This window comes from Caenorhabditis briggsae (genome assembly GCF_000004555.2).
Source record: "Caenorhabditis briggsae AF16 supercontig from assembly CB4, cb25.NA_117, whole genome shotgun sequence".
Lineage (NCBI taxonomy): Eukaryota > Metazoa > Nematoda > Chromadorea > Rhabditida > Rhabditidae > Caenorhabditis > Caenorhabditis briggsae.
This window is the reverse complement of record NW_025543526.1, coordinates 9977-37837: the sequence shown is the minus strand read 5'-3', so window position 1 is coordinate 37837 and position 27861 is coordinate 9977. Positions and strand designations below refer to the sequence as shown.

At 34.5% G+C, this 27861-nt stretch overlaps 3 protein-coding genes and 2 non-coding genes across 5 annotated transcripts; 1 reads left to right on the top strand and 4 right to left on the bottom strand.

Annotated features, from left to right (window-relative positions):
- Nucleotides 1-142: 142 nt before the first annotated feature.
- CBG24231 lies at nucleotides 143-5815 on the bottom strand (the record flags this gene model as incomplete). Its single annotated transcript, XM_045241157.1, has 7 exons — nucleotides 143-193; nucleotides 330-422; nucleotides 515-643; nucleotides 1585-2834; nucleotides 3420-4176; nucleotides 4681-5064; nucleotides 5327-5815. The coding sequence occupies 7 exons, from the start codon at nucleotides 5813-5815 to the stop codon at nucleotides 143-145; spliced, it is 3153 nt and encodes a 1050-aa protein (XP_045091283.1).
- Nucleotides 5816-11645: 5830 nt separating this feature from the next.
- On the bottom strand, nucleotides 11646-13344 carry CBG24230 (the record flags this gene model as incomplete). The annotated part of the gene is made up of 3 exons (XM_045241156.1): nucleotides 11646-11800; nucleotides 12370-12537; nucleotides 13245-13344. 3 exons carry the CDS (start codon nucleotides 13342-13344, stop codon nucleotides 11646-11648), a joined length of 423 nt encoding a protein of 140 aa, XP_045091282.1.
- Nucleotides 13345-14021: 677 nt separating this feature from the next.
- Cbr-srx-120 lies at nucleotides 14022-27572 on the bottom strand (the record flags this gene model as incomplete). Its single annotated transcript, XM_045241155.1, has 12 exons — nucleotides 14022-14138; nucleotides 14189-14323; nucleotides 14547-14883; nucleotides 15453-15619; nucleotides 16007-16375; nucleotides 16539-16676; nucleotides 16780-16905; nucleotides 18685-18804; nucleotides 24829-25050; nucleotides 25242-25407; nucleotides 25521-25536; nucleotides 27536-27572. The coding sequence occupies 12 exons, from the start codon at nucleotides 27570-27572 to the stop codon at nucleotides 14022-14024; spliced, it is 1950 nt and encodes a 649-aa protein (XP_045091281.1).
- On the top strand, nucleotides 14435-14516 carry CBG28272. Its single transcript has one exon. It is a non-coding gene (tRNA).
- CBG28596 lies at nucleotides 17011-17082 on the bottom strand. Its single transcript has one exon. It is a non-coding gene (tRNA).
- Nucleotides 27573-27861: the final 289 nt, after the last annotated feature.

Sequence of the window (27861 nt, the reverse complement as noted above, 5' to 3'; positions counted from 1 at the left end):
GGGAGGAAGAGAGAGGCGCGGCAGAGAGAAGAGAGGGGGGAAAAAAGAAGGGAGTGTTTAAAAAAAGTAGAAGTGAGTCATTTTTTTCATTTTTTTTAAAGCAAGAACTAGAAAATAAATAAATAAATAAAAAGAAAATAATTTAGGAATGTTGTTGTTGTTGTAGTTGCTCTTGCATTTTGTAGTTTTCAATCTGAAAATTTCAGTTTTCTGAAATTATCCAGAGAACGATCACAACAGGGATTAGGATCTGAAAAAAATGAGAAAAATCATGCAAAAAAGGTCAAAATGGGGGAAATTTTTTAAAAATAAAAAATTCTAAATCTTACCGCAAGTTTCAATAAATTCATTTCGTTCAACAAATCGGTCAGATCATTTTTAGGAACTGCTGGTTTTGGAGGTTCAGGTAGTACGGTAGGTCTCTGAAATTGCAACATTAGGCGGGAAATTGAAAAAAAAAATTAGAAAACAATTTTTTTTTCGAATTTTTCTTCAAATTAAAAGAAGAATTTACCGTTTCATTAGTCCTCTTTTGCACATTTTCATTGAAATTAACTTTTTTCTGAGCAAAATTTTCCTTATTATTCCTGCGGTTTCTTTGTCTTCTTCCGGCTGGTGGTCCGCTGGTGTTCAAGATGGATCTCTGTAAAACCATGGTTTTAGTTAATTACCTCTAATTAATTCGGTTGCTGATAGAGATATTAAAGAGTTGTTGACAAAGAAACTGTGTAAAATTGAATTTTACACATTTTTGTAGTTGACAAATATTTTCTATCTAAACTAGGAACTGGAATAATTATGGTCAAAGTTTAGTGGTCGTCATCATGAGGACAACGCGCCCTGAACAGCGGCGTCAACTAAATCCTAATTATCTCAATTATTGATTAAGATATCAAAAAGTTGTAAACTACTGAAATGTGTAAAATGAAATTTTACACATTTTACCAGTTAACTGAAATTTTCTATCTTCACTCGGAAGTGAGATAAACCGGGTCAAAGTTTAGCGGTCGTCTCAAGCAAGGCTGTGTCAATTAAACCCTAATTATCTCGGTTGTTAATTAAGATGTCAAAACTGGTAAGTTAATAAATTATGTACAATTCGGTTTTACCAAATTTGTAGTTATTAAATATTCTCAGTCTTGGCTGGCAACCCTGAACAAGGGTTTTAATTAAACGCTAATTATCTCGGTTGTCAATTAAATATCAAAAAGTTGTCAACTAAAAAATACATGAAATTTTACGCTTAACATTTTATTAGTCAAGAACTTGATGATATCTTTCTTGCAAATCAAAATAATCAGCTTCAAAGTGGGCGGGGTGGTGGGCGGCCAAGATCACAACGCTCATTAACTTCGACCATAATTATTTCAGCTGCTAATTAAGATATCTTAAAGTTGTTAACTAATTAAATGTATAGAATTTTATGTTAAATATTTTACAAATTGACAACTTTTTGATATCTTAATTGGCAATTGAGATAATTAGCTTCAAAACGACGACATCCCTAAAAACTATATATGTAACTATTTTAAACGTCTATATCTCAATTTTTAGAACAGCTAGAAAAAAATTGTGAATTTTTACTTTTTGCCATCTCAGCTTAAAACCAAGATAATCAATGATAAAACTCACCGCCTCTATGACACATCTATTCTCCTGCGCCTTCTTCACAATCTCTCTCCAATAATTCGCCTTTTTCAACCCATTCAAATTCCCAACAATAATCGTCACTTGCTTGGCTCTCGACATTGCCACATTGATTCGATTGCTCATTTGCATAAACTCACTAATCTTCTCATTAGTGCAACAGAGCACAATTACATCCCGCTCGGTGCCCTGGAACGCGTCTACCGTACCACATTTGACTTGCCGTCCGCGTAGCGCCTCAGTGAGTACTGATGTCTGAGCGCTGTAGAAGGATATAACTCCAATTTGAGTTGGCTCGAGCTTATAGCCATTGTTAGGCTTGCAAAGGAGATCTAGAAGCTTCTGGACGATCAACTTTTCCGATGTGTTCCCACATGAAGTTCCCATTTTGTATCCCGATTCGTTGTTGTTGATAAGAAGTACCGGATAGTTGGAGCTAGGCCAAAAATCAGTTCTATTCTCCATAAATGTGTTTCTCATAGCTTCAGTGACTCCAGAGATCAGCTTTCCTTTATAGAAAAGATCGCTGAGCAATCCTGTAATCTTCGGATGGCAGCGATACACTTCTCGAAGCATAGCTTGTGGGAACAGCTCCTCCTCAACACATCTCTCCATAGTGTTACCGATACCGTAATCCTTCAATTTCCCATCAAGACCTGTCTCGCAGTACGGTGGCAGCTGTTGAATATCTCCGATCAAGCCAAAGGTGGCCTTTGGAAATTGGGTGAGGAGACTGATGAAGGTGTATTCTGGAACTTGACTAGCCTCATCGATTTGAATAGTGTAGACGTCTTCTGGTGTCAAGACCCGCGAGCTGAGCAATGTCTGAAGTGAGTCTGCAGTTGTCATGATGATATCTGGGTTGTACAGAAGGAAAAATGCTTCTAGAAGGGTGGATCTCCATGGATCCTCCTGTTGAACTTGTGAATAGAATCGGAGAGCTTGAGAATTGAATCTAGAATGGTCCACCTTTTTTTCTTTTGTTAGAAATAGGACCATATCCCTCTTATGGCGATCTTCGAGTTCTACCGGATCGTCCGAACGTTCTACCGTAGCCCAATCCAGGAACACTTGCTCCATTAGCATTGGGAGGTCATAATCGGTTAGGCATTCAAGGGGAAGTTCTTTCCAGTTCTTTTCAGAGACAAATCGCACGAATTTGAGCTTCTTGTCCTCTTCCTGTTGATCTGGAAAATGACATTTTACAATGGAAAATTATTTTTTCTGAAATTTTGAAAAAGAAATTTGGCTGAATATGTATAGATTTTTTAAAATGAAAATTCACTGATCCCACTGATTATTACAGCAAAATTACTGTAATTTCAGCAATTCCTAAACGCAGATTTTTTGAAAAAATTTTCAGGTTTTTTCATTTCGGAATTCCAGAATTCGGAATTTTAGAATTCTAGAACTTTAAAATCTCCGAATTTTAAAATTTCAAAATTTCAGAGATTCAGAATTTCAGAGTTTCAGAATTCGGAATTTCAGAAATTTTGAAAAAGACTTTATAACCATAATTTCAAAAACTATACCACAGAAATCTCAAAATTACATACAGTATACAAAATTCTTGAAATCCCAAAAATCAGAATTTTCGAAAATTCCAAAAAAAACCCAAGAAAGTTGAATTTCTGGAGTTTTCCAATTTTTCTTGAAAAATCTAAAAATTCCAGAAAATTTGGCTTTTCCTGGAATTGAATCGTTTCTACAGGACTCAGAATCGTGAATTTCAGAATTTTTGAATTTTTTGAATTTCTTTATCTTCTCCTCACCTTCCAAATAAATCTTTCCCGAAATATCCACCAAGTTCACACTGGCATAGTTACTCTGGGTCACCAATAACTGTCTCTTCTTCTTATCCTTCTTCTTTTTCATCGAATCAATTTCCTTGAAAATCTCCAAAGCAGCGGTCACAATCGTCATCGATTTTCCACATCCAAAAGGAGAGGAGCCAACGACAATTGGAATTTCTGGATTCAGAAGCATCGAAACGTATTCACATTGATAATAATTTAGCTTCAATTTTCCTTCTTTTCCCGGGAAAAAGTATTGGAAAATTGCTTGATTTTTGGGGTTTTCCAGAGGGTCTGCTCCATAGAGCACCTCTAGAATTTTCCGACCATTGGACCGGCTTGGAACCTTCTCGAAAAATCCTGTCCTTAGAATTTGGGATTCTGGAGCCTCCCTTTGATAGACAATGAAAAGTCCTTCCTGGAATTTTTCTCGATGTGGGACATCTCTGGACAGCCTTGAAGTAATCGATAACCGATTTTTTTGGAGAATCACCGTCTCTATGATTGCATTGCATTCCCCGGTTGGTCCACTGATCTTTATACGACTATTAATTGTCCATTTGCCTTCTGTTGGATTGTCCGCCGGATTATCGATTTGGAATTTGACGATTGGACCTTTTCGATCGATATTCTCCATGGGGAATGAACGACTGTCGAAGCGGCCGTTGGTGATGGAATTGGCAGCGGCGTAGCCCATTAGAACGCAGGTTTCAAGGATTTCCGAGGCGGAGGAGCACTGAAAATGGGCGATTCTCAGATTTTAGGATTTCAAAATTCAGAGATTGTGAGACTCTGAAATTCTCAGATTCCCAGATTTTTCGATTCTGAGATTCGCAGATTCTAGGATTTCAGGATTCTCGGGTTTTGGAGAATCTGTTGTTTGGGATTTTGGGATTCTGAGATTAAATTTTTTCATTCTCAAGACTATGGTTAATCTGAAAATTCATTTCAAACCCTAAAATTCTATCCAAAAACCAACTTCCTAGCTCATCTAGAACTCGAGATACGGTCATTTGAAGTTTCCAAGGTTAGAGACGCAGCGTGTCTCGTCGTCTGCGTCTCTAGCCTCCTAAACTTGAAGCGGCTTTATCTCGGTTCCTAGAAGCGCTATAAACGAGATTTCCAGGCAGTATTGTAGGAAATCTTGTCTATTTTGTAATTAAAGAGATTTTTTTCAAAAAAAAAAAAAGTGAAGTCTTCAAATTCTTCGAAACCATATCTTAAAGAAAAAATCGCTCACCAAAAAAGCATCAGTTCCAATTTCGAACATTTTCGTGAGCTCCGGATCCTCTTGAAACTTGAAAATCGTTCCCAACGCATTCGGATATTGATGAATTTTCGATGAAGTATAAATCAGCTCATTTTTCCGGTCTGGCTGGAAATCCATACAGTAATTGTTCGCCATTTTCTCTGGTAAAAATGCGGATCCAGTGTACAGTATTCCAATTTTCAGCGGTTTTGGACTGTCCACATTCATCACTTCACTGTGCTCTTTTACGACGGCTGTTCCATTTTTTAGAGTTGAAAATGTGGCGTCTTTTTTGGAAGATCTTGGGAGTACGGTAATATTTGTGGCCATCCATGTGCAGTCCGAGTCTTTGGTGATGTCGAATATGGTGTATTCCTGGAATTTTACGAATTTTTGTTACTAGAAATTTACAAATTTTACAAAAATTCTAGCTAGCGAATTCAAGAAATCGAAGAAATCCAGAAAACTTGAAAAAAAACACTGTTAAGTTTGAGCTCAATTATCTCGGCTCCTACTCAAGATATCAAAATTTGTAAGCTGATAAAATGTTGCTGATATTATGATAAACAATTTATCCGTTAACAACTTTTTGGTATCTTTGATAGAAACCGAGATAACTTGGCTCAAAGTTGCTCACCTCAAATTTCTTCCTTATCGCCATTCCGGTAACCGCCACAATATCCCCAATGAACAGTCGACCCAAACAGTGCTCTCCCTCCGGAATGCCACGTGTCACAGTTCGATTATTGATTTCAATGAATCTCAAATCACCTCGATGATATCCATGAACATTTACATGACAAGCAGTCAGCAGGTACTTGTCCGAAAATTCCGAAACCACTCGATAATAGGCAAAAGCTTTGTCGGTCGGAGGAATTTGACAAACTGGTTGGGATGACGAACGTTTTAGTTCCGGAAAATCCAAAAATACAAATTTTTTCCAAATCAACAGAGAAGTGCATGCGAAATTCAAGGCATATTTATGTTTATAATCCCTCAATGCTTGTTGAACCTCATTGATAACTTCCTTCTTTTTCGCCTGCTTCGATTGGTACGATGGGGTGTAGAATTGGGTGAAAACGTTTTTATTACGCTCTTCTTGGAGTTCAAGAGACGTCACAGACATTTCTGAAAAGAATACTTTGAAGGATTACGGTAGTCCTAAAACTTCGAGCCAATTTATCTCGGTTCCTGTGAGAGATTCCAAGAAGTTTGCAGAAGATAAAATGTTGATCTTATTATGAACAACATTTTATCAGTTGGTTAAATTTTGATATCAATTACAGTAACCGAGATAAATTGCTAGAGACATTTTCGGCGCGAAAAATAGATCACGGTAGTTTGAGTCAATTTATCTAGATTTCTGTTAGAGATATCAAAAAGTGATAAGATGCAAAAATGTTAAACATATTTTGAGTAATATTTTATTAGTTGACAAATTTTCGATATCTTTTATAGAAACCGAGATAATTAGGCTCAAAGTTGAAAATCGGTGCAATGAAATAAGAGGTATTAAGATGGGAGAAAAAAGCGGAGTTCACCAAAAAAAAGAGAGAAAAGAAAAGCATTAAAGAAAGTTACTATTATCCTATCCAGATATCTTTCTAATTTCCTTATCAACTTCCCCCGAGATATTTCAGAAAAGTCTACTTTTTTTCTTATTTCACAGATTTCTGTCACCCACTTCCCACACCAAAAAAGTAGAGACAGCTCCATATTGACAGTGGATCCGAGGTCAGTCGAGACCGATCCAACGTCCTAACCAGAGAGACTTGTTTACCTGTAAAAGACCCCAAAACCCCCCAATGTGTAAGACAAGCGGTGCAAGTGCATAACAGTACACAAGCTATTCGAATCCCAATTTATTGAAGGAAAGAGGATTGAATAAACGGCAAAGACAATAGGAATGGGTAAAAGAAAGCGATACAGAAAAGAGGTAAAGGTGTAGGCAGGGCTGGGAAAAACAAACGCCGGCGGCGCCGTGTAGGACTAAAACCTCCTGGGAGCTACCGGAGGAAACCTTGCTGCCCTCAAAAACTGTTGCTACCAAAACTATAACACTGCCAAACGTAGGAAATAGTCTGAAACTATAATAAAAGTAGAAAGGGATCGCATAGCTGTTAGAAAAAGGGAGATACCCGCCTCTCAGATACGAACAATTCGTGTGTGTGCGTGGGCGGAAAGCGCCGCTCATGTCGGCGCCAATGCCGAGCAGCGCGACGCGTGTTGGCGCTTATTCAAATTATATTTAAGTTAGTGAACGAAACAATTGATTGTGATTAGAGAACGGAGTGTGAGGGGAATGAATATGACACGATTAAAACGGATAATCCAGAGGGATTTAAATGGGGAAAAACGGGGGACTCTGGGTTATAGCGTTTTCAAGTTGTCAGTGTCCCAAGACAATGGGGAAAATTGACAACACTCCACACACCTATACGCTTTCCCTACTTTCCACCAATGTCGCAGCCGTGGTCACAGTTCCTGGGCGATGATGCGCATAAAGGACCCGATCCATATGCGATCCTCTAGAATTCCATTTGACACATATCACGTACAATGAGCTGCGATGAGTCTCATATGTGTGCGATGCGGGAGAGGCTGAATCGAGTGTTCCGAATGCGCGCGTATCCTAGATGGATTCTGGGTGGGTGGGCGATGTGTGCGATATGGGTCTGATACGGTAGGCCGACTACAACACTCCGAAATCCCGGATGCGCGCATTGTTTACCGTAAATCCACACCGACAACTTTGTCAATTTTTCGTCAATTCGAGCCTACATTTCTGGTTTTTCGATTATTCCTTCGATGTTTTTTTGTGAAAAAGAGTTATGGCAGACTAAAAAAATCGCTGAATCCTTACAGAAACATGTCTTCCACTCGTTAATTGCTAAGTTTTTCGCCAAAATAGGTGATATTGAGATTTTTTATTTTACTTTATAATTACAATTACATGTAATTAATGTAAAAATCGTATTTTCAGGTGGAATAAAAGGTAAATTGTAAGTATACAATAATTACAAAGTGTAAATTATAAAAATTTTCAATTTTTCATGCAATTTCAAAAATAGTGAAAGTGAGACATATTTTTTTGAACAAATGAAAAAAAAACAATTTTTAGCGAATTTTTCCCATTTTCTTCTGTTTTTGATTGCATATCAAATTTAAATGGAAACTGCCATAAGTCTTTTTCAAAACCAAAACATTGAGTTTCGAAATATCAGTAATATGTCGTTCAAAATATAAAAAAATATGGAATAATAAAGGAAAAGTACGAAATCGGAAGACCTGAACAAAATCACATCACAATAGAACTTAACTGATACTTCTAGGAACCCCCAACCAACGTTTTAGTTCATTTCATCGAGTGCCAGCAAGCCAGGCGAAGAGATGCTTTGCGGCGGCGGTGTGCCCCATATGCCCCGTATATGCCTCATATCGGCGCCCTTTCCCTGTACCCAATTCATCGGCGCGTCCTCCGTCGCCCATCCATTATGCGTATGCGCGCACAGGACCTGTGGTGTCGGGGATGTGTTGCTTGCTCCTATGCGCAAGGTCAAGGGTTCTAACTTTTTTGTGGTTTTTTCTTTTTTTCTATTTTTAGAATGTTTTTTGAATGAAAAATTGCTTTCTTATGATTCTGACAGTAACAAAAACACATTTAGAAATTATTTGAAGCACCTAGGAAACTGAAAAATTAGTGATTCTTATACGGAAATTGATGAATCTCGGAGGAAACTAACAAAAAAATTCAAGAAAATTACAAAAAAAAAGAAATTTAACCAAAAATAATTAAAATTTAACCCGGAAAAACTGATTTCGAGAAAAAGGGCGGCTAAATCCACGTTGCTTTCCCCGTCTTTTGGGTGTCGCGACAGAGCGCCTTTCCTTTGGCGGTGGCGGGAAATCCAAAAATTCAGAAATTCAGAAATTCAGAAATTCAGAAATTCAGAAATTCAGAATTTCAGAAATTCAGAAATTCAGAAATCCAGAAATTCAGAAATTTAGAAATTCAGAAATTCTGAAATTCTGAACCTCTGAAATTTTGAGATTCTGAAATTTTGAGATTCTGAAATTTTGAGATTCTGAAATTTCGAGACTCTGAAATTCCAAAATTTTGAAATTCAGAAATTCAGAATTTCAGAATTTCAGAAATTCAGAATTTCAGAAATTCAGAAATTCAGAAATTCAGAAATTCAGAAATTTAGAAAATCAGAAATTCAGAAATCCAGAAATTCTAAACTTCTGAAATTTTCCAATTCTGAAATTATAAAATTCTGATTATTGTGAAATTCCCAAACAGTTGGATAAAAAAAAAAGAGAGAGAAAGAGAGCGACGCAGAGGAAGACGCAGAGAAACAAAAAGGAGACTCTATTTTCGGGAAATTTTAGTTTTACTCCGAAAAAGAGAGAGTGAGAATAACAGGTGTGTTGGTTTTTTGGCCGTTCTCTGGGGAAGTTTCTCGATTGTTTTTTTTCGAAAAGTTTGAACTTCTGAATTTGAGAAATACTTTAAAATCCAAAACGTTGAAAAGTCTTTGTTTTCTCTCAAGATGTTTCTCCTGCAAAATTTTAGAGAAAAAATATTTAATTTTCACTTTTTTTGCATTTTTTTTCTGACAAGGGAACAACAACACCTCGTCAGTTTGAATTTTGATGAAAATTTCAGAATATGTCAAGGATATCCTATCTAGACATCCCTGAAAATTTTAGAACACGCTCGTCAATTTCAGCAAAGTTATATCAGTCCAAAGTTTTAGTGTGTCACGACAGAGCGCCTTTCCTTTGGTGGTGGCGGGAAATCCAAAAATTCAAAAATTCAGAAATTCAAAAATTCAGAAATTCTAAAATTCTAAAATTCTAAAATTCTAAAATTCTAAAATTCTAAAATTCTAAAATTCTAAAATTCTAAAATTCTAAAATTCTAAAATTCTAAAATTCTAAAATTCTAAAATTCTAAAATTCTAAAATTCTAAAATTCTAAAATTCTAAAATTCTAAAATTCTAAAATTCTAAAATTCTAAAATTCTAAAATTCTAAAATTCTAAAATTCTAAAATTCTAAAATTCTAAAATTCTAAAATTCTAAAATTCTAAAATTCTAAAATTCTAAAATTCTAAAATTCTAAAATTCTAAAATTCTAAAATTCTAAAATTCTAAAATTCTAAAATTCTAAAATTCTAAAATTCTAAAAATTCTAAATTGATATTCTAAAGCTCTAAATGCGGAAATTTAGTAATTAAGAAATTCCAAGATTCTGATATTCTGAAATTCTCGAATTTTGGAAATCAGAAATTCTAAAATTCTAAATACTGAAAATTTCGGAACCAGTACTAAAAGAATTATGACCACTGATAAGAAAAGTGTATTTTTGAAAAAAGGTGAATCATTTAAAAAATTTCATGTGGTTGATAACGAAAAAGAGCACCAGAGAGCACTGACAACTAAAAAGCAAAAAAAGTGAACCTCACAAGGGAACCACAACACCTCAGAGAAAACAAAGACTTTTCAATGTTTTGGATTTTAAAGTATTTCTCAAATTCAGAAGTTCAAACTTTTTCGAAAAAACACAATCGAGAAACTTCCCCAGAGAACGGCCAAAAAACCAACACACCTGTTATTTTCCCTCTTGCTACTTCTTACTCAGCGTCTCTCACTTTATCACACTCTCTCACTCACTCTCTTTTTTTCGGAGTACTAAATTTCCCGAAAATAGAGTCTCCTTTTTGTTTCTCTGCGTCTTCCTCTGCGTCGCTCTCTTTCTCTCTCTTTTTTTTTATCCAACTGTTTGGGAATTTCACAATAATCAGAATTTTATAATTTCAGAATTGGAAAATTTCAGAAGTTTAGAATTTCTGGATTTCTGAATTTCTGAATTTCTAAATTTCTGAATTTCTGGATTACTGAATTACTGACTTTCTGGATTACTGAATTTCTGAATTTCTGAATTTTTAAATTTCTGAATTTCTGAATTTCTGATTTTCTGATTTTCTGAATTTCTGATTTTCTGAATTTCTAATTTTCTGAATTTCTGAATTTCTGAATTTTTGAATTTCTGAATTTCTGAATTTCTGAATTTCTGAATTTCTGAACTTCTGAATTTCTGAATTTTTGAATTTCTGAATTTCTGAATTTCTGAATTTCTGAATTTCTGAATTTCTGAATTTCTGAATTTCTGAATTTTTTTTTTTTTTTGAAAAATATTTTTGAAAAATAAACAAAAAGTTTGTTTGTAGTATGGTGTGAGCGCAGGTGGTGTGTGAAAATGTGAAATTTTGAAAAAAAAATATTGCAAAAAAAATCACATGAGGGATTATGAGAATTTGTTTCTTGAATTTCTGAACTTTAGAATGTCAGAATTACAGAATTGCAAATTTTAGAATTTCAGAATCTCAGAATCTCAGAAATTCCGAAATTCAGAATCTCAGAATCTCAGAATCTCAGAATCTCATAATTTGCGGAAAAAATCATAAACCAATTGAAACAATTTTTAATTCTATAAGTCACAAAAAGATAAGAAACTGTCAAAATTTATTTGAAAAAATTTTCTCAACTGTTAAGAATTTTAAAATAATTAGTCATCATGATCATTGTTTGATTTGTGGTTGAAAATTCAGATTTTCTAAATTTCAGAAACTCAAAAATTCAGAAATTCAGAACTTTTCAGAATTTCAGGATTTCAGAAAGAATTTGTCTTTAATACCTTTATTGACATGCGGTTTAAAACGAAATATTCTGGAAAAAAGTCTGAAAATTGGAAAATAATATTATCGAAATCATTTTTTTTAAATTCAAACAGAAATTCTTCAAGAAAAAAAATGAGAAAAAATGAGGAAAATTTAGGAAATTGGGCAAAAAAACGGAATTTTTAGGAGTTTGTTTTGGAAAATTGGCTCAAAAAATAATAGGAAGTTTCGGGAACTTTTTGATTAAAGAATGAACATTTTCGAAAATTTTCAATGCAAGTGCTCAGTATTCTCAGTTGGTCCAATCAATGTTCCAGAAAGACTGCAAGAAATCAGAAGGAAGACCGCGGCGATGACAGCGATCCAATAGGAGTATCCCAAGTAGACATTGGCCAGAAGCTCGTATGACGTCGATTGGAGATACACTGAAATTTTAAAATTGTGGCCTAGAAAACCCCCCCCCCCCACTTGCAAAAGTTAGGCCACCATATTAAAATGGCCTAGAACACACATACCATATCAGGTCATTTTCAAGTCATAAAAGTTGATGGCCTAGAAAACCCAACTTGCAAAAGTTAGGCCACCGTGTTAAACCCGTCTAGAATGCAGGCCAAGTGAATATCAGACTGTTTCTAGGCTATCTACCATGGGGGCCTAGAAAACTCAAAGTCAGGCCATCATGTTAAAATTAGCCTAGAAAATACAATAAGGTCTTTTCTAGGCGATTTTCCATAGTAGTCTAGAATCCTCAAACTTAGGTCACCATGGTGAAATGACCTAGAAAACACACCAGTTAAATGTCAGACCATTTCCAGGCTATTTACCATGGTGGCCTAGAATAATCATGTTGCCAAAGTTAGGTCACTTACTGGTCTTGTACTGCATCCTTACTCCATATACCAATATAGCCCCAAACAAGCTGAGAAACGCTAAACCAGTGACACTGAATGCTGGCATTCCGAGCCTGCCCTTGGAGAAAATAATCCAACAAAACATCCCAATGACACAATCTCCAGAATAATCGCAATGATCATGAATGCCAGGGTTGCCTTCTCGAATGGTAGTTGGAATCTACCGTATGCCTTGCAGTCGTACTGGTTCACTTCCCGAACTCCATTTCCACAGTATCTGGAGATCAATCCGATGTCCGGGGCTCCGTTGCCTGAAAAATGAGCTTTCCATTTGGTCGGCTTGGCCGGCCGACCGCCGAACCAGCCGACCTAGCTGATCTATCGGCAAGCGCGCTGGCTACAGCTTTACAAAGTTATACAATAGATAAAGTTTCTTATAGTTCTGTCTAAAAATCAGATTTTTAGTTCTGCTAGGAATCGCGGTAGATACGCTTCAAATTCAGGTGGCTAGAGACGCAGACAACTAGACACGCTGCCTCTCTATCCTCGGTTACTTTAAATGACAGTATCTCGAGTTCTAGATGAACTAAGAAGTTGGTTTTTGGACAGAATTACACGGTTTAAATTGTTTTTTTTTCAATTTTAGTGAATGATCTCAAAATCCATCTTAAGGCGTTCAATTCTGTGCAAAAACCAACATTTTAGCTCATTTAGAACTCGAAATACGGTCATTTGAAGTTTCCGGAGGTTAGAGACGCAGCGTGTCTCGTCGTCTGCATCTCTAGCCTCATGCGTTTGGAGCAGCTCTATCTCGGTTCCTAGAAGCGCTAGAAATGCGATTTTTGGACAGAATTGCAGGAAATTTTGTCTGTTTTATAATTAGAAAGATATAAAAAATTTTTCTCAAAAATCACAAAATAAAACTTCTGAATGGCCGGTATTGCAGGTCGCAAGTCTGTCAGCGGTCGGTCGGCGGCCGCGGATTTTCGGTCGACCAGCTTCAATTAGTTATTCTCACCTTTATAACTACGCCACCCTGGAGTGAAAACAGACGCCAGAGTCAATAGTAGAGCAATGATCAGGAAGAATCCATAACCACAATGAGATTTTCGAACCATCTCTGAATATGAATTTAACTGGGTTACAGTAAAAGATATCAAAATAGTCGTCAACTAATAAAATATTGGTGATGATAAACATTTTATCAATTGACAGTTTTGCAGTAACGTTTATGGGAACCGAGATAAATTAGGTTTGAGTTACAGTATTCAGAAGCTCATCTATACGATTTTTGAGCTCACTTATCTCGGTTCCCATAAGAGATATCAAAAATTCGTAAACTGATAAAATATTGCTGCTGTTGTGATAAACAATTTATCAGTTGACAAATTTTTGATATCTTTCATGGGAGCCGAGATAATTGAATTCAAAGAAAACGTATAGGGTGGGCTTAAGGCAAACAGCAAAACCTTGGAAAATGAAACACTAAAGCGCTGTCTTCCTTTTCGGTTGTCATGCGGTTACTATTGGCAATGGAAAAGCGCATCTTTTCTTCTTTTCATTTATTATTTGTAGTGCTCATTGAGCTTTGTCTTCTTTTGTCTTCTTTTATTGTCATGGGTAACGCTCTGGATGTTTCCTGAATTTCTGAATTTTGGAATATTCTGGAAATTTTGAATTTTTAGAATTAAATTTATTACATTGAATCTCAAAAATATACAAAAAAAGTCTCAAAAATAGATATGAACTTCTAAAATAAAATTGAAAGCCGTTTTTCAAAAATTTCAAAGTAAATTCACAAAATCGAGCAAGTTTTCGATCGACTTTTCAGCTTTCGATTATTATTTTTTGCCGGTGAACCATTTGAAAGTGTCGACGAGCTAGCTGGTGGTGTATCCTTTTCTTTAGCAGCCTGAAAAAATTTGAAATCTGAGAAATTTCAAAATTTTCAACTTTTCAAACCTTTGCCATTTCATGTTGAACTTGAAACTGCACAATTCGATAGGTCCCAATTATAGAATCTCTCGGTCCTTTATCCAAATTATTTTCCGCCAACATTTCAGGAGTTATTCCGAAACTTGTCATTATTTTCCATACCTGAAGGAGAAATTTTTCATTTTTTTCTCCTTTTCTCTCCCCTCGCTCCCCCCCCTTCCCTCCCCCTTCGCCTTCTCTTTATCTACGCCTTTCTCTCCTGTTGGTGCGTGTGGAGAGATGGCCGAGCGGTCTAAGGCGCTGGTTTAAGGCACCAGTCCCTTCGGGGGCGTGGGTTCGAATCCCACTCTCTTCAGTTCCTTTTTATCTTTTTTGTTTCGCTTACCTTATCATTAACTGCTGTTTTCTCGGCCTCATCCTCGATTTCCACATTAGCTTTGATTGACAAATAGCTCTTTGTAAATCTGCAATCCCGCATCCAGAAATTTTTCTTCACATACTCAATATCGGCTCTTTTCTCGAAATCCGGACGAAGCATGCTCTTGATAAGCTCGCCAGCCATTAGGCTGATGTATTCGGGAAGTTGAAATTTGGCGTCCATTATCATTACTTTCATATCAGCAACGGTTTCTCCTTTAAAGGGTGTTACGCCTACTAGCATGAAGTATAGGAGAACTCCGAGAGCCCATACATCGACTAGCTCTCCGCAGTAGGACTTGTCTCTGCAAAAGATAATTTTTGAAAAAAATTCAATTAAAAAATAGTTTGAATTTCCTACAATTCTGTCAAAAATGGCATTTCTAGCGCTGCTAAGAACCGATATAGAGCCACTCCAAATTTAGGAGGCTAGAGACGCAGACGACGAGAAACGCTGCGTCTCTAGCCTCGGAAATTTCAAATGACCGTATCTCGAGTTCTAGATGAGCTAGGAAGTTGGTTTTTGGATAGAATTCTAGGGTTTGAAATGGATTTCTGGATTCTTTATAAAAATTTCAAAATTTTAAAATTCAAGAATTCAAAGATCAATGGATCTTAGGATCTTGGGATTTATCAATCTTTGGATTATAAAGTAGACAAGATTCTCTACAATTCTGCCTAAAAATTACATTTCTAGCGCTTCTAGAAGCCGAGATAGAGCAGCTTCAAGTTTAGGCGGCTAGAGGCGCAGACGACGAGACACGCTGCGTCTCTAACACAACGGACGTTTCAAATGATCGTATCTTAAGTTCCAGATGTGCTGGGAAGATGATTTGGATGATTTATTCACGAAAAACTATTCAAAAAACCATACCTAAAAAGTTCGGGTGCCGCATATGGCGGACTTCCACAGAAGGTCTCCAGAAGCTGATCTCTCTGTACTTGACACGAAAATCCAAAATCCACAAGTTTCACGGTTGTTGGATTGGCAAACATCACATTTTCAGCTTTGATGTCTCGATGGACCAGGTTGCGGGCGTGCTGGAAGGAAGTAACTTTGACCTAGTTTGTCTAGGTTACTGTGAAAGATAACAAAAAGTTGTCAACAAACAAAATGTGTAAAATTTTAGAAAAAAAAATTTTACAAATTGACCAATTTGCAGTAGTTGTCTAAGGAATCAGGATAAAGTAGGTTAAAGTTACCGTATTTGATATTATAGAAGGACTCTTTGGCTTTCAATTTTGAAGTCAATTATCTCGGTTCCTGTGAAACATATCAAGAACGTGTCAACAGATAAATTACTTATCATAATATCATCAACATTTTATCAGTTGGCAGATTTTTGAAATCTCTCATAGGAATCAAGATAATTGGCTCAAAACACCACTATCAGCTGAGCTACACATTCGTAAAACCACCAAACCCACCATATGCGCCACCGCTGATACAATCTGCGCAAAAAATGGTTTCGCATCGGCTTCACTCAATTTTCCTCGTTCATGAACAAACGTATACAATTCGCCTCCACTGGCATACTCCACCACTAGATGAACCCTTGTCAACGTCTCCACACATTCAAACAATTTGATGATATTCGGATGATTCATCTTCTCCATCGACTCAATCTCCCGCATCAAAAGTTTCTGCGCTTTTTGGTCCATTTTTGCCTTATCCATGATTTTGACCGCGACTTTTTCTTTGGTGAGCTGATGAACTCCTAGCTTGACTTTTGAGAAGTTTCCAGCGCCAAGTTCCTTGCCAAGCCTATAGAAGCCGATCCGGCGACCAAGTGCGACCTGGAAAAAGGCGATTTGCTGGGTTACTGTAAGAGATATCAAAAAGCGGTTAACTGATAAAATATTGTTGATATTATGATAAACATTTTATCAGTTGACCACTTATTCCTATGTTTAACAGAAAACTGAAAATTGGCGTAAAAATTGAACTACTGTAACATACCTCTTTATGAACCAATGGATCGCTATCAAGTTGAGCGATCGCTCGTTCGTACATTGTTTTATCAGACATATCTTTTAATTGCTTTCCAACAGGAAGTGATACTGCGGACACTGTTCGGTTGAAGGCTTCGTGATGATGCTGGAATTTGTAAAGATTATTGAAAAAACATTTTTTTTTCGAATCCCAAAAAGCGTTTTTTGCGTAACTTCCTCTTAATTTCCGATCTATTCCCCCTACTCACATGGTTCGGATATCCTCCATCGTCGCTCCGCTGCGTTGGCACGTATCTCGCGGCGACGTGCTCCGGCCGACGGTCCCCACTTGCCTCGGATTCTGCTTCAGAGTTGTACTCGCCGACGTTGTCCTCCTGAAATTGGCAAAAAATTCAAACTGTGAACCTTAATTTAGCTATAAATCACTCTAAACAACTTTCCCAACCTCCAGACATCTTTAAAAAGAAGAAAAAAAAGTTTGACCACTGAGCGGATCGAACGCCCAACCTTTCGATCTGGAGTCGAACGCGCTACCATTGCGCCAAGCAGTCACGGAAGCGGGAAGAGTGGGAAGACGTATAAGAGGGAGGGGGAAAAGAGGCAGAGGAGGAGAGGGGAGGGAAAGGAGAGAAAACATTTTTCATGTGATAAAATTTTAAAAATGGAAACAAAAAACTTTTTTTGGGATATTTTAGAAGTTTTCCCATTGATTTTCATGAAATTTTGGGAAATTTAAGCAAAAAAATAGAGCAAAAAAAAGTAGAGACCCAGAGAAAACCGGAAATTCTGCATTTTCCCCGTTGATTTGCATTAAAAGGGTTTTTGATCCAGGAAATTTATAGAAAAATGAAGGGAAAGGAAAAGAAAATTCTAATTTCCGAGAGTGGTTTTTATTTAGATGTGGAAAGGGATTTTTGGGGTTTTCTGATGATCTGGATTTGGGGGTTTAAAGGGACAGATGAAATATTTAGATATCTTTAATTTTCGAAATTTGATAAAGAAAAGGAAATGGAAGAGCTTTTGGGAGGGTTTGGTTTTCTAGGCCGCCAATTCAAAAATTTCAGAAAATTCAGAATTTCAGACCTTCAGAATTTCATAACTTTCATAACTTTCAAAATTTCATGAATTTCGGAGATTCCGAATTTCGGAGATTCGAATTTCGGAGAATTCGGTAATCTCAGAATCGCCGAACCTCCCAGTTACAGAATCAGAATCCAGAATCTCAGAATCTCAGAATTCCAGAATCTCAGAATTCCGGAATCTCAGAATTCCAGAATCTCAGAATTCCAGAATCTCAGAATCCCAGAATCCCAGAATTTCAGAATCTCAGAATCTCAGAATCTCGGAATCTCAGAATCTCAGAATCTCAGAATCTCAGAATCTCAGAATCTCAGAATCTCAGAATCTCAGAATCTCAGAATCTCAGAATCTCAAAATCTCAGAATCTCAGAATCTCAGAATTTCAGAATCTCAGAATCTCAGAATCTCAGAATCTCAAAATCCCAGAATCTCAGAATCTCAGAATCTCAGAATCTCAGAATCTCAGAATCTCAGAAGTTCAGAATTTCAAAATCTCAGAAGTTCAGAGTTTCAAAAACCTGAATTTTTCAGAACTTGAGTATTTCAAACATTCAGAGTTTCAGCTTTTCTGAAATTCCAGAAAATAAACTTTTGAATTTTTGAAGAATTATATTTTCAGAAATTAGATTTTCACCCGACCATTTGGAAAAAAAAACATATGGCCTAGAAAAACCTCGATGGCCTAAAAAACCAAATCAATTGCTACAGGAGAAAAAATTGCAGAAAAAGGAGGCACCAAACGTCTTGTTTATACAGTACCGACCATTAAGATAAACAAAAATGTGTATTTTTCAGTTGATTTTCAGCCCTTTTGACCATTTGACTTGACGGTCATCACTTTGAAAACTTCGGAGATTGTAAAACAGATCTAGATTGAAAACTTTGCATATACAGAATTTTTGAAATATGCTAGTTTTTCAGCTATTAGCCGATTTCTGAAGGACCACCCTTTTTGGTCCGTTTGGTACTAAAAAGGGCAAAATAGGTGTCTTTCAGAAATCAGCAATTTTTTATACCTTCGTGGTTTTATATACCACCTGAGCTTTTTCTAGGCACCAAAACTCAAAACTCACCGCAATCGAGGAGCATGTCGGTGGATCGCTTCGAATCACCCTTCTCGATGTACTGGCACTCCGATCCCGGACCCGGGCCGGGATCGCCGACACGTATGAAGATGATGGGATAATTTTTGGCTGAAAATTTCAGATTTTTGGAATTTTAATATACAGAGAATAGTGTGATTTTGGAGCTGTGAAGATCTAAAAATTGAGCTCAAATTGAGAAATGTGGATGAAGGAAGGAAAAAAAAAATTAAAAATGAGTCATTGGAAAGCAAAAATTTTCGACAGGAAAAATATGCCAATTTTTTGACAATCCGGAAGTCTGAATAATTATGAAAAGATTAGAAAAAAAACAGAAAAAAGGATGTCTAATTTAATGGAAGCTAAGCAATCCAAAAAATAGAAAAAATGAAAAAAAATTCAGTGGGCGTTCGTTTCCGGTAGGAATCGAACGATAGGAATTTCAGAATTTCGGAATTACTGAATTTCAGAATTTCAGAATTTCGGAATTACTGAATTTCAGAATTTCTGAATTTCTGAATTACTGAATTTCTGAATTTCTGAATTTCTGAATTTCTGAATTTCTGAATTTCTGAATTTCTGAATTTCTGAATTTCTGGATTACTGAATTTCTGAATTTCTGAATTTTTAAATTTCTGAATTTCTGAATTTCTGAATTTCTGAATTTTTAAATTTCTGAATTTCTGAATTTCTGATTTTCTGAATTTCTGAATTTCTGAATTTCTGAATTTCTGAATTTCTGAATTTCTGAATTTCTGAATTTCTGAATTTCTGAATTTCTGAATTTCTGAATTTCTGAATTTCTGAATTTCTGAATTTCTGAATTTCTGAATTTCTGAATTTCTGAATTTCTGAATTTCTGAATTTCAGAATTTCTGAATTTCTGAATTTCTGAATTTCTGAATTTCTGAATTTCTGAATTTCTGAATTTCTGAATTTCTGAATTTCTGAATTTCTGAATTTCTGAATTTCTGAATTTCTGAATTTCTGAATTTCTGAATTTCTGAATTTCTGAATTTCTGAATTTCTGAATTTCTGGATTACTGAATTTCTGAATTTCTGAATTTTTAAATTTCTGAATTTCTGAATTTCTGATTTTCTGATTTTCTGAATTTCTGATTTTCTGAATTTCTAATTTTCTGAATTTCTGAATTTCTGAATTTTTGAATTTCTGAATTTCTGAATTTCTGAATTTCTGAATTTCTGAATTTCTGAATTTCTGAATTTCTGAATTTCTGAATTTCTGAATTTCTGAATTTCTGAATTTCTGAATTTCTGAATTTCTGAATTTCTGAATTTCTGAATTTCTGAATTTCTGAATTTCTGAATTTCTGAATTTCTGAATTTCTGAATTTCTGAATTTCTGAATTTCTGAATTTCTGAATTTCTGAATTTCTGAATTCCTGAATTTCTGAATTTCTATATTTCAAGATTTCTGAATTTCTGAATTTTTGAATTTTTGGAATTTCTGAATTTCTGAATTTCTGAATTTTTGAATTTTTGGAATTTCCGAATTTCTGAATTTCTGAATTTCTGAATTTCCGAATTTCCGAATTTCTGAAATTCTGAATTTGGCAAAAAAGAATATCAACAATTTGGACAATTTGGATGCAAATATTATTTTTATGTTTTATGTGTCAACAAAAAAAATGCGAAATGCAAAATGCAAAAATGATGAAGGTGTCGAGTTTCCAGTTTTCCCTCGAGGCTGAGCAATGTACAGAATAGAGAAATTAACGAATAAGGGAAAAAACGAGTTTCTAGAATTCGTCATTTTTTTGAAATCGAAAAAAAAACATAAGAGAAAAATCTAGAATTTTTTCATTGCGAGAAAAAATTTCAAATCTTTAAAAACCAAAAAACTTGATAAAAGATTAGGAAAAACGGAAAGAATTTCGCTTCTTTTGGCTTTTTTTTGGCTAGGCAGAAGAACAATGTGAATCATCCAATTTTCAGAGGATTAGCTGAAAATTTGGAAAATTTGAGATTCGGAAATCAGAAGTTCTGAAATTCCAAAATTTTGAAATTCTCACATTCAGTTTTTGAACTTCTGAGGTTCTGAAGCTCAAAAGTTCATTCCACAATTCAAAAATTCTAAAGTTACTAAAAATTTTAAAATATAAAAAAATTTTGAAAAATTTGGTAGTCAAAAAACTCAAAATCCTCAAAAAATTCCGAATTTTCAGTTCTTTTTTTCGATTTTGTGATTTGTCTGACAATTCAAAAATCTTCATTCTCAACATTTTATATAAAAGTTTAACCATTCTGACCTTCCTCCAGGAAAACTGAATTTCTAGCATACCGTAAAACCTGTATTAGAAGGGCCGGCCCTTCTATTGTTCCAAGTTACCTCCAAAGGGCCCTTCTATCTTCTATCCGGCCAGTTTTTTCCTAAAATTTGCATCGAAAATTTCGACAAAGTTTCGTTTAAAATTAATGAAAATCTACAAATTTCTTTGAAATTTAGCAAGAATAGAGTTTCAACAAAATTTCTATTAAATTCTGAAGTTCCCAAAACATTTTTCACTGTAAAAATACGGAAATTTTCTGATTTCAAACACACATTTTGAAGGGGGCCCTTCCATTACAGGGGTCCCGTCTATTTTTCCAAACCCCTCTCGGAGGGCCCTTCTGTTAGAGGGGCCCCTCTTATACAGGTTTCACGGTAACTGAGTTTCTATTATCAGTTTGAAAATTCAATTTTCAGAATTTCAGAATTTCTAGTTTTTTTTCGGAATATTGGAAAATCTAACCTTTTCAAATCTCCCAATTTTTGTTTCCAGACAAGATATCCATAATGTCATTAAATCCATCAAAAATATACATCATGACCCCAATGGGATTGACATTAGGATCAGAAAAAAAGAAGAAAAAATATGATAAGAATTCAATGAAATGTAAGGGATTTATGATATGAATTGGAGCTGAAAACGGAGGGGGGAAATATAAGAAATATAAGAATTCGTTAGGAAAGGAAAAGCAGAGAAAAATATACATGTAGATTAGGATAATCTCTATCTTTCTCCCCGCATCTGAGTGGGCGGAGCCGGCTCGTGGAGCATTAAGATGGATTTTTGAGAAGATGAGGATAAGTCAATAAATACATGACTTTTTGCATTTATTCTGATGAGAAATTGATTTCGATTTTTAGATCCCGGAAAAATGAAATCTAGAATTTTCTCAGATTTCCGGTTTTTTAGAAGTGATGTGCGAATTTTAAGACGGAGATCAGATTCAGGACTTTTTTGCATTTTCGGAACAAATACCGTAAAACCTGTATTACAAGGGCAATTTGATAGAAGGGATCCTCTAATAGAAGGGCCCTCCGAAAGAGGCTCGGAAAAATTGAAGCCCCCCCCCCCCTGTAATAGAAGGGCCCTCTGTGAAAAAGGACCGCCCCTTTAAAATGTGTTTTGAACTCAGAAAATTTCCGTATTTTTACAGTGGAAAATATTTTGGGAACTTCAAAATTTAATAGAAATTTTGTTGAAACTCTATTTTCCGATGAAAATCTTGCTACATTTTGGTGAAATTGGCAGGATTTTCATGAATTTTGAACGAAAATTCAGGAAAACTGGCCGGAAAAGTAGAATGGGCCCCTCTGATTGAAGGACCCCTGTAATAGAAGGGCTCACTGGAGGTACCTTGGAACAATAGAAGGGCCGGCCCTTCTAATACAGGTTTTACGGTTTTTAGAATTTCAAGTTTTTAGATTTCTTGATTTTTTTTTGGAATTTTGATTCTTTTTTTTTTTGGAATTTTCGTTTTTTCGAAATTCTGAAATTCTGAGTTTTTGAATTTTTGAATCATTTAACTTTTCAATTTCTGAATTTCTGAAATTCTGAAATTCAGAGTTTCTGATATTCTGAGATTCTGAGATTCTCAGATTCTCAGATTCTCAGATTCTGAGAATGCACTTTTGATATTTCAGGATTATCCAAAAATCCCAAAATACGCTCGAAAATTGTGAAATCTCATTCTAAAATTTTCGAAGAAAATGTTAATGATCAAAAATCTGAATAATTTGAAGAGCTTCAAAATATTTTTGGATTCGAATTTTAGAAATTCAGAAATTCAGAAATTTAGAAATTCAGAAATTCAGAAATTCAGAAATTTAGAAATTCAGAAATTCAGAAATTCAGAAATTTAGAAATTCAGAAATTCAGAAATTCAGAAATTCAGAAATTTAGAAATTCAGAAATTCAGAAATTCAGAAATTTAGAAATTCAGAAATTCAGAAATTCAGAAATTCAGAAATTCAGAAATTTAGAAATTCAGAAATTCAGAAATTCAGAAATTCAGAAATTCAGAAATTCAGAAATTCAGATTATCAGAACTTTCGGAATTCCAGAATTAAACCAATTCAGAAGTTAAGAATTTCCAACATTCCCTAATCCAAAAAATTCAAAAAAATTCCAAAAAAAATAAGAAAAACAACAACAAATCTAACACCTAATTATCAGAAAAAAAAGAAGAAAAACTTTTTGGTTGAAATGGAACTGAAAAATAAGAAAATTAGGGAGGAAGAAGAACAGAAAATGGCAGGTTGTCATGGAGAAAAAAGAAAAAAAAAAGAAGAAGAAAAAAAGAGGAACAGGAAAAGAGATACCAAATTTTCGCTGTTATCAAAAGATGAGCAAAAAGAAAGGGATGATAACAGATTTTTGATATTTATCATGTCAAGAATATTAACAGAGAAAAAATAGAGGAAAAAACAAGATGAAATAGAGGAAAAGGAAGGAAAAAGATTTGAGTTAGAGAAAATTCAGGTTTTGAAACTCTTAATCTCAGAATTTCTGGATTCTGAGAAAATGGAAAAATCGAAAAAGAAATGAGAAATGCAAAAATTAATTGTCTCATTAGCCCCCGTTTGGGAATTGTCAAAGTGCACTTTTTCCAAAAATTGAAGTTTTTGAATTTTCAGAATAAGAGATTTTTCGATTTTCTAGATCATGACCTAATTTTTCAGGGTTTTCTAGGTCATTTTCTGGGTCCTGGGTCCTGGGTCCTGGGTCCTGGGTCCTGGGTCCTGGGTCCTGGGTCCTGGGTCCTGGGTCCTGGGTCCTGGGTATGAACAAAAAATCACGATTTTCAAAATTATAAAACGGAAAATTCGACGAATTTTTTATTTTCGAAAAAAAAAAAATTTTATTACATAGCAATTAAACCAAAATTCCAAAAAAAGTTTTCAATAATTCTGTTTTCTGGTCCCAGTAGACATCGATTCCCGTTTTTGAACAAAAAATCGTCCCAGAATGGGACGATTTTTTAATTCCCAAAATTTTCCGAACTTCTGTATTGATAGTTGATGTAGAATACGACGAAACTGAAAATTTTTTTAAATAAAATTTGAAAAAATAATCCGAAAAAGTCGATCATGACCTAGAAAATCCGAAAATTAGGTCATGAGCTAGAAATCCAAAAAGTTAGGTCATGACCTAAAAAAAATTAGGTCATGACCTAGAAAATTCGTAAATTAGGTCATGACCTAGAAATCCAAAAAGTTAGGTCATGACCTAAAAAAAATTAGGTCATGACCTAGAAAATCTAAAAAATTAGGTCATGACACAGAAAAATTAGGTCATGACCTAGAAGTAATTAGGTCATGACCCAAAAGAAATCAGGCCATGACCTAGAAAATCCAAAAAAATCGGTCATGACCTAGAAAGTCCAGAAAATTAAGTCATGACCTAGAAAAAATTAGGTCATGGCCTAGTAAAAGGTAGGTTATAACCTAGAAAATCCAAAAAATTAAGTCATGACCTAAGAAATTCAAAAATTAAGTTATGACACAGAAAACCCAAAAAGTCCCTTACCCTTCAACAGTTCTCAAGAAAACCATTGAAAACGAAAGTGTCAAAAATTGAAATAAGAGATTTGGAAATACATTGTAGGTTACTGTAGAATTAAAAGAGTCCAGAATAATTAGCGCACTCTGGATTAAAGCCTGAATTATCATTCTCCGATTTTTTCGATGTCTTTGTAGAATTGCGTAGCTGGAAATTTGCTGGTGTTCTGTCTGAAAATTTTGGAGGATTTTCAGATTTTTTTCAGAAAAAATTTCAAAAAATTGAGCAATTTTGAACGATTTTAATGCTCAAAATGGCTCAAAATCTAAAATTCCAGAAAACTTACCGTATTCAAAATTAATTTAAAAAATAGAAGAACACTACAAATTGCTGTAAATGCTGCTATGACCATCAGTGAAACTAGAAACATATCCTGAGCAATTTCAGTGCATGTACTGATTTCTCCAATCCAGCCGACGTAATCAGCATTGAAAAGATAATGACAGCCTTCGGGGAGGAGGACGAGGAATAGGAAAACAGCAACTGAGAGGGCGGCAATTATGCCAATCTGGAATTTTTTTGATATTTTTGGACTTCTGAATTTCAGAACCGCAGAATCTCAGAACTTTAGAATCTCAGAATCTCAGAATCTTAGAATCTCAGAATCTCTAAATTTCATTATTTCAAAGTTTCATAATTTCAAAATTTCGTATTTTCGTAATTTCAAAAATTCGTATTTTCAGATTGAAAAAACCTCACATTAGTAGGTGAAAATCGATATTTTTTCATATGCAAATGAGGCATGAACACAGCTGTGATTCGATTTGTGGCCAATAGAATCTGAGCAAGAGGGGCAAAACTCCAGGCGAACCAACCAATTAATTGACCCATCACAGCGTTAAGCCAGTGATTTGGAGGCTCATTTCTGAAAAAAATTAGGGATTACTGTAGTCTTTGAATTCAGAATTGAAGAAATTCAAAAATTTAGAAGATCAAAATTTTGGTTACTGTAGCTTATTGTGCTTTTCCAAAACTTACATTAACAATACCGGAACTGGAAAACAAAGATATCCAAAACAAACCAATGTATTCCCGAAACTGTTCAAGCCACAAATTTTCAAAAAACCATCCCTTTTTTGGATTCGAAAAATGATCGCATAGAAATTCAGACCGTTTATTATGGAGCCAGTTGTGCAGGCCTGGAATTTAGATTTTTGAGATTCTCTGAGATTCTGAGATTCTGAGATTCTGAGATTCTGGGATTCTGAGATTCTGAGATTCTGAGATTCTGAGATTCTGAGATTCTGAGATTCTGGGATTCTGGGATTCTGGGATTCTGAGATTCTGAGATTCTGAGATTCTGAGATTCTGAGATTCTGAGATTCTGTAATTCTGTGTTGCTTTTTCCTGGGATACCAATTCTTCGATCAAAGTTTTCCCTGAATTTTCCATTTTGTCTGAAAATTTTGAAATTTGAAATTTTTGATTTAAAAAATAAGGGGATATCAGATAACATTAAAAATTGAAAATTTCTGAAAAAAATTTTTCGAACAAAAAAGCCTAAAAACTAAAAATCAGCAATAATTTCCCAATGAATCACCTAGTTCAAAAATCAAAAAAAATTTTTTTCTTTTTTTCAGAAAATTAAATTACCCGAAAACATTTAAAAAATGAAGTTTTCTAATTCAATTTTCGCGAAATTTTCTGTGTCAAATTTTAAAGAAAAAGTCTGAAAAATTCTGATTTTAAGGCTCAAAAATTGTGGAAAAACTCTTCGAAATTTTTTTTCGAAAAAACGAAAACCCATGATTTTCTTTTCTTAGCTCTCTTGAGACTTAATTAGTCTCTCTTTTTTCTTCAAATTTTCTTTCAAAATATCATTCTGATTTTCTAGTTTTATCACTATAATTATAGGTTGCTCAACTGACATTTTATGGGATCATTTTTGCAGAATTTTCATAAAATTTATGTTATTTCAAAAAAAAAAACCTAAAAACAGAAACGACAAAAAAGGGAAAGGAAATGTCTTGTGATTTTGGAATTTATGAGTAAAGGATAAAAAATTGGAAAAGTAAAAAACAATTACTACTCATGGGTAATTAGTGAGGAACAAAAACTTTGTAAAGTGGAAACTAAACAGAAAAAAAGAAAGTTCTCAGAGACTTAGATTCTGAAATTCTGAGATTCTGAAATTCTGAGATTCTGAGATTCTGAGATTCTGAGATTCTGAGATTCTAAGATTCTGAGATTTTGAAATTCTGAGATTCTGAAATTCTGAGATTCTGAGATTCTGAGATTCTGAGATTCTGAGATTCTAAGATTCTGAGATTCTGAAATTCTGAGATTCTGAAATTCTGAGATTCTGAGATTCTGAGATTTTGAAATTCTAAGATTCTGAAATTCTGAGATTCTGAAATTCTGAGATTCTGAAATTCTGAGATTCTGAAATTCTGAGATTCTGAAATTCTGAGATTCTGAGATTCTGAGATTCTAAGATTCTGAGATTTTGAAATTCTGAGATTCTGAAATTCAGAGATTCAAAAGTATTTTGATTGTTCATGAAATTTGTAATCTTTCAATAAAATGTATTAAAAAACCAAATTCTGGATTTTTGAAAAAAAAACCTTTTAAATTTGAAAGTTTTTCCAGTTTTTTAGAATTTCGAACTATTCCGAATGTTAAATTTATATTTTTCCAGAAAAATCCTGAATTCGGAAACTTTTCCAAATTTTCTATTTCTGTAATTCAGAATTTCAGAAATTTTGAAATTCTGAAATTCTGAACATCTTTAATTTTGAATTTTCGTTTTTTTTAATTCTCTAGTATTGTTAGAAGTTCCTTTTTCGGAACAATTTTCTAGAAATTATGAATTTTTATTTTCAAAAATTCTTAAAAATAAATAAAACAAAATTATCACATTGATCAGGCAGGTTTTAGCATGGTTTGTGAAGATCCCAGTTCTGAAAAGTTGTTTTTATTTTCCATAACTTTTCGGATAAGTTTTTCACTCATGATTTTTTCTTCTTTATTTCTGGTAGACCATGGTGACCAACCGTCTCTCTGATGTTTCTGAAAAAGGTTTATAGACATTTCTCCGATTGTTTGCAAAAAAAAAGCTGCTGAATTTCACCTCGAATTAATCAGAACAGAAAAAAGATCAAAATTGATCGTAAAATGCTTAAAATTAGCCAAGTATTTTTTTTTCAAAATTCAAAAATTCGAAATTTCGAAAAAAATTTAGAATTGATTTGTTTTCATTCTTAAATTTTTAAATTTAATTCCTTACTCATTTTGATGCTTCCAAACTGAATCTGAAGTTTCAATATATAAAATCCTAAGCTTCAAAATGAGACTAAAAGCGCCTAGATACTCTTAAATT